Source organism: Olea europaea, chromosome 10 (genome assembly GCF_002742605.1).
Source record: "Olea europaea var. sylvestris chromosome 10, O_europaea_v1, whole genome shotgun sequence".
NCBI classification, from domain to species: Eukaryota; Viridiplantae; Streptophyta; class Magnoliopsida; order Lamiales; family Oleaceae; genus Olea; species Olea europaea.
Window position 1 is genome coordinate 34,629,675 of NC_036246.1, and position 7,083 is coordinate 34,636,757.

The 7,083-nt window shown below is 34.9% G+C and overlaps 2 protein-coding genes across 2 annotated transcripts in view; one reads left to right on the forward strand and one right to left on the reverse strand.

Annotated features, from left to right (window-relative positions):
* Positions 1–2,673, forward strand: part of LOC111401962 — a 13,615-nt gene extending 10,942 nt beyond the window's left edge. Inside the window, exons 4-6 of the mRNA XM_023029956.1 lie at positions 47–135; positions 1,197–1,308; positions 2,196–2,673. Of these exons, the coding sequence (XP_022885724.1) occupies positions 47–135; positions 1,197–1,308; positions 2,196–2,422 (428 nt within the window). The 3' untranslated portion in view covers positions 2,423–2,673. The remainder of the gene's footprint in view (positions 1–46; positions 136–1,196; positions 1,309–2,195) is intronic.
* A 2,726-nt stretch (positions 2,674–5,399) lies between these two features.
* Positions 5,400–6,875, reverse strand: LOC111401964 (GDP-mannose 4,6 dehydratase 1). Its single transcript, XM_023029957.1, has one exon. It carries the CDS (start codon positions 6,755–6,757, stop codon positions 5,627–5,629), a length of 1,131 nt encoding a protein of 376 aa, XP_022885725.1. The 5' UTR covers positions 6,758–6,875; the 3' UTR covers positions 5,400–5,626.
* Between the last annotated feature and the right edge of the window lie 208 nt (positions 6,876–7,083).

Genomic DNA, 7,083 nt, shown 5'->3' on the forward strand with positions numbered 1-7,083 from the left:
ATTCTTGATCCTTTCTTATGGTTAATATAATATTTGCATGTCTTAGGTAATGTAAATCCTAATGTTCTACTGGAGCTCTTTGCGATGTACCGTGACTGGCAAGAGAAGAAGGCTCAAAAGATTATTCACAGACAGGTGCCCTCGAGTTCATATTTTTGAGAATGGGTCTTTGTGAAGTCTTCAGCCATATGACGTAGGCATAGGATAGACTGACTCTGCCATGATTATCATAATTCTATGATTGACATAAGTATTATTTTCACAAAGATATGTTATGATCTGGTATTACCGTTATATTAGGAATTCGCATGTACTTCAGACAGAGAGATGCATATGGCTTCAGATCAGAAAAATGGTCTTGATTGGTAATGACGTATATTTAGATAAAACAAGACCATGTGAGACATTTGAATATGAATTCTGAAGTCTTGTTTGGCTACCTGTTTAATAATTGTAAAGAGAATGCAACAGGTTTAATTACTATTGCTAGAATCAGAGGCTCTAGCAATGGAATATGGATCATCTACACTGCCAATCTCCCTCTCAAGTATTGCTTTAAAGGCAAGGAACTGTTACATTATGCCTCTGTTTGAGCTCCATTATAATTAAGTTTTGGTAAAAATGTATTTGTAGTAGTGATTTTTTAAAAAATGTGAGGTTAAAAACGAAACGAAAAATTTTGGATTTACGTATAATATTATTTTATTGGAGAATGCATGATTGCAAAGAAGATAGAGAAATATGCATTTTGGAATTAATGGAGCCCAAACAGGGGCTAAGTTATATATGGAGCTTAAAACTACTGCATGCATGCTGCTTATCCTACTCATATACGTGGAAATTTACCTGCATTTCTTAAATTGATTCTGAACCTAAATTAAATGCAAGTAACTAATGTACCCTGGAACTGGAAGTTTCATTTAATTTTCAGCTGTTTAATGGTCGTCAACTTGCAATGTGACAGTTGAGCCGATTCTTGATCATTAAGATGGATGTGCTTATGCTCGAAGAATCTGTAATTATTTCAACTTTGTGGCTCTAGAATATTGGTGATACATTGCCAGCTCATGTAAAATTTTGAATGTATGTGTCATGTTTATAGCATTTTATCTTGCAGTTTAGCTAATTCTCATAGCTGGAAAATGGATATATATGCTATATTCACCTTGATTACATCAATTATTTTTGGTCCATAGGAAGATATTGAAAACAAAATAGAAGTTGCAGATGCTTTGGCAGTTAAGCTTCTTCAACGTTTCAATTACTCGGTCGCTGCAATGAAATCAACCTCTTGTCATCTGTCAGAAGGTAACTCAGAGCATTCGGCTTGAATTAGCTATCACTTATTATATGTATCAATAACATTATCTTTGTTTAAGAGGTCCACTAGAGATTAGAAATTGTTGAAGAAACAAGAAGATTTTCTTTTGTCGCTTCCAGGCGATTGGAAAATAAAGAAATGGTTAATATATCTGAGCATCCCCATCCTGTTGGTTAGTCAAAGAGTGGGTTATACCACTTCATTTATTCCAAAAATACTGGCTCCTCTTATTCTCAGCACATAGGGGGATTGCCCCATCCATTTATCTTTCCATTCCTTTCTGACAGTTGAATTTGATATTTACCCCTGAACGGTGAACAGAGAGTTTTGAGTTTCTGCTGTGCTTGTTGTTTCACTGCCATATGAAAGGTTTATTATATTGTTAGTCTATGACCTGTTGCCCAAGTACCAAGTTTTCAACTACAGAAACCATCCAAATCTCAGTGAAATTATCACATGCCCTCACATACCCAACTTTGTGAAGCTAGATTTTGTTGCCCTGCCTGGGTTGGTAATCCAGAAATTTAAAGTGGAACATGTTTCTTGGAGGTTTAATGCAAATTTGGGCACCTTTTTAAGTTGTTGGACATTGATTTTGCTACTATAATGAAAGTTTTGAGGCTCAACTTACTACCTGGGCAATAAGTTAGAGAATAATGATTCCTTTATTGAAACAAATCCCCTTTTATATGGCCTAGAACACATTTCTCTCTCAATTGTTAATACTGATACTGACGTGATGCAAGAGATTTGCATTGTGACTCCAATTATCTTGTTGAATGACACGGAAACTTATGCTTATCAAGACAAAGTACATTTTATAGATCTATATCATCAATGCTGCTATTAACATTTTTTCTCAAATTGCACGAAGTCCATGCCCTTCAAGTGGATCTCGGAGAGTTGAAAGGAAGACTGACTGAGGTAATTAGTAATTGCGACTCGTTATGCAAGAGAATTGCTACCGAGGGACCAGAATCGCTGCAATCTTCAATCAAGCCTTTTAAAGTAGCCTCCATTGACGAGAAGACCAGCTCTGTCTCTTCATCTATGCAACTACCTGCACAGGAATCGAATCAATTGCCACAGCAGGACAGTTAGTTCTTTTTTCCTTTATTTATTTGTATTTGTACATGTTTCTTGTCACAGAATACAATTATAGAAGGCAGCTGAACGACAACACGTAAATGATTTAAACAATGAAATGTTGTGTCTGCCTTGTCTATCTGGAATTTAAGTGGTTGAAAGGACTGATACCATTATTAATTTGAGGATAGGAAATGAGACAAGTTTGTACAATTTCAATTATTTTCCAGGGAAATTTTTATGATCGCTAGTATCCATACCTTGCACATGCCAGTGTTTCATGACTAAGTGTCGGTCACCTGTGAGAGACAGTATTTATTACTCCACCGAGGCTAATGTTACTCGTTTTGCACCGATTTATGTTTTTATTAGTATCATATTCTATGCTTCATAGGGATGTTTTCAAGATTTCTTAAGTCTCGTTCCTAATGGGTGATTTATTTTATATATACCAATGATCACTTTGCATTAGCATTGCAGTCATAACATTAATAAAATGACTTTTAGCAATTGAGATCTATAAAAAGGTTATGAAACTGAAACTTTGCATAAATGGTCATGTCTTAAAATTTACCGAAGATGATATCATATAATTCATGTGATAATATGGAACCCAGTAAACTTTGTATTTCCCAGCATTACAAACTGAACTGAGAACCAGTTTACCAATATTTATATGGTGGATGCATGGTGAGACGATTCAATGAGAGCTACCAAAGCAACTGATATTTCATTAGTTAGCCAACCCGACCTGGAGCTATAGTGGACATGGGGAGCTAGCCATAACAGTCTTAGCCGAGCATAAACTGATATATTATTACAGATTGATCATAATGTGACAGTGGATAATGATAGAACAAGTGATGGTGACATTTCACCTACTGACTTTCAATTTCATGTACATATATATGCTTTAAGATCATCAACTTAGAACTTAGAAGTAAACCTTATGCTCAACGATTACCTTGTTACTATACTCTTCTAACTTGATCGTCAAAATGAAAACGGTTAGACTCTTCCCATGGGTAGCCAGTCGATTAGGTTTTGTTTTTGTTGAAAAAACAAGTGTTTCTATTGATGGAAAGTAAGGCTGCACAAAAAAATCGTGAAATCGCAAATCGAAATTGTTGAGTGGGAACCATTGGTTTAGGTTTACGTGGATCTGTGGTTTTTTCCCTCAAATTGAACCAAATCATTTCAAAATGGTCTAATTTAGGTTTTGATTTTCAAAAATCACACAAAATCAAACCGAACTGTTTTAAAATTTTTAAATTAAAACATTAATCTTATTAACTTAAAAACTTTACTGCCTTCACTTTTCAGAAAAAAAATACTAATTTAGCAATATAAATTACGACCAGCCTGTTGAAATAATCATAGAAAGTAAATTAGGGTAATCATTATCGGCCTATGGTTTAACAAGTTCACAACACAGTCCTCATCCGATGTCTAAACTAAACTAAAATTATTTTCAAATCATATGAAATAAAAAAAAAAATTATTTGCAACAATCCAAATAATAATTTAACAAAATTACGTCAACAAATCACATCCAAAGTTTCAGAAGCCCTCCCATAAACTCTCATTTCCCTAACATTTGACGTTCGTTTGTCACTGTTGAACGAATCGACAATTGCTTTTACTTGTTAGTCTGCTAAATTCTACTTGAATTATCTCTCTCTCTCTTTTATTTCGATAAGTTTCAGATTCTCGTTCAAGCCATTTTTTCGTTATTCTTTCTTTTATTTGTTGTTTCTGAATTTATTAGACACTTATAAATTGTGGTTTAGATAGAAAAATTACACGTTAGTCTGCTAAATTCTACTTGAATCGTCTCTTTCTCTCTTTTATTTCAATAAGTTTCAAATTCTCGTTCAAGCCATTTTTTCATTGTTCTTTCTTTTATTTGTTGTTTATAAACTTAATAGACACTTATAAATTGTGGTTTAGATAAAAAATAATAATAATAATTGTTTGTATGTCTAGGTAATTAATGAATTTGTTTGTGGTTTGGAAAAAATGAGACAGATCGTATTGATTGTGTAAAAATATTAAAGTTCCCTAACAAGTATTATCACCTTCTACTTTCATAAAAGTAGTTAGAGAATGAAATTCGTTAATTGTCAATAAGTCAAAACTCTTTCAATCTTTGTATATCTAAACATATTCCGTTCGATCCTTATTTAACATCTCATTAATAAGATGAAAGAAGTTTTGATCAAATTATAAAAGCAGAATGTAACTCTATCTTTACCAACCGCTATACTACAATATGAATATCAAATAAGAAAATGTAAATAATATTGAAAAAATATATATTTGTTTTATTAACATATTTTAGCAACAAATTTTGAAAATAATTTATTCATGAATTTCATGGTAAATATAAATGAAATTTACCATTTAACATTATTAGTTCTCGTTTAAATTTATGTTAAATAATTACTATAGTATCAATAGGTAAACTGCTAATTAAAATCGAACCAAATCGCAAATTAGGGTTTGGTTTGATTTAGAAAAATTTCAAACTGTATAAAATGATTTGAGTTGAAAATATAGCACAAACCGTCCAAACCGAACTGCGTTTATCCCTAATGGAAAGATGGGAGTAGATTCTAGCCTTCGTTTGTCAACAACTCTATCACACTTTACCACATTATTTTTTTTAAAGTACTCATTCTCAACAATACATTTTTCATTAAAACAATATTACACATAAATCAAAACTTTTCCTTTTTTTTTAAGAACACATTTCAACATCAATCACTATTCCATAATAAAATTAAAGGAGGCACAAACAAGCCCCAAGTTCAAACAGTTGCCATTTGCCAAAGCAAGTGTAACCAAAACACTCATTAATAATAAATTGAACGACACCAAACTAACTTCTATTTTATTAAATTTAAGTTCAATTATATCTAGCATCAGAAGAGCATAAATTCTAAATCTTTTTTCTATAACTTGGAATTATAAAAGAAGCTGATAAACAATAAATAAACAAGTATCCCATGGGAATAGTCAAAAAATTATTAACTGAGTGAATAGTAGGATTATCCCAAATACAACTTTAATGTAGAAACAGCAAACATAACAACAATATTACCAGAATATGATCCAAAAATTCTACTGCCTTCGAAATCAATCAAAAACATTGGATGAACGAGCAGGACTAACAATTGAAAAAGAAAGAAATGCAAGCCTGTTTTTGAATGGATTCAATCAAGGCTGTTGTTGGGCATCCATATAGCCAGCATCAACAAGAACTTTCTCTCTTTTAGCCAATTCAATGTCTTCATCCACCATCATTTTCACAAGCTGCTCGAATCCTACTTTGGGTTTCCATCCCAATACTTTCTTGGCCTTACTTGCAATCCCTTTCAAATTATCCACTTCCGCCGGCCTAAAATACCTCTTGTCAATCAATACATGATCCTTCCATTTCAATCCCACATACCCAAATGCTACCTCTAAGAATTCCTCCACTGTGTGAGATTCTTCGGTTGCCACCACATAGTCGTCCGGTTTTTCTTGCTGTAGCATCAGCCACATTGCTTCAACATAGTCGCCCGCGAAACCCCAATCTCTTGAAGCCTGCAGATTTCCCAGGAAAAGCTTGCTCTGTAATCCGATCTTGATCCGCCCCACTGCCCGGGTGATCTTCCGGGTCACAAAGTTTTCGCCCCTCCTGGGGGACTCGTGGTTGAATAGAATCCCGTTGCACGCAAAAATTCCATACGCTTCACGGTAATTGACAGTGTACCAATGGGCGGCGCACTTAGAAACCGCGTAAGGTGACCTGGGGTGGAACGGAGAAGACTCCGTCTGCGGTGGAGGAGTGGATCCGAACATCTCAGACGAACCCGCCTGGTAATACCGAATATGGGATCTTCCAGAGGCGGATATGTGGGACCGGACCGCCTCAAGAAGACGAAGAGCCCCAGTAGCCACTACATCAGCTGTGTAATCCGGTATCTCAAAAGAAACCGCGACATGGGACTGTGCGGCAAGGTTATAAACCTCATCAGGCTGGATGGTATCAAGCCATCGGCGGAGGGAGGAGGCGTCAGTGAGGTCGGCATAGTGGAGCTTCATCCGGGCCTTGTGGGCATTGTGGGGATCAATATAGATGTGATTGATCCGTTGGGTGTTGAAATTGGAGGATCTGCGAATAAGGCCATGTACTTCGTATCCTTTGTTAAGCAGAAATTCGGTTAAGTAGGAGCCATCTTGGCCCGTAATGCCTGTGATCAAGGCGACTTTGTGGGTCGATTGGATTGGTGGCGACTGAGATGGAACAGGGTTTTCGGTTCCATTGGCGGCAGTGGCTTCAGATCTGGAGTCGGTGGCCATAGTGTAAAGTGGTGCTGTTGAATAGAACGGAGGAGAAATGGAAGTTGTGTTTTGAGGAAAATGGAAAACGGAGATCTAAAGAGATGACTGAATACTTTTCTAATTTAGAAATTTATACACAGAGTAACAAACTATTACTCCTTTAAATTATAAGCTATGTGGGTTCTACAAAATTTAGATGGTACATTTTGCTCTTCTTTGGCCATTATTTCTTATATTATTATTTTTTATTTTTTTTAAAAACTTATTTTTAACTGTACATTTAATGGAATTCCCAATTTTTAATTAATTTTAAATTTTTTCATCACATATTTCATCATTTTTTA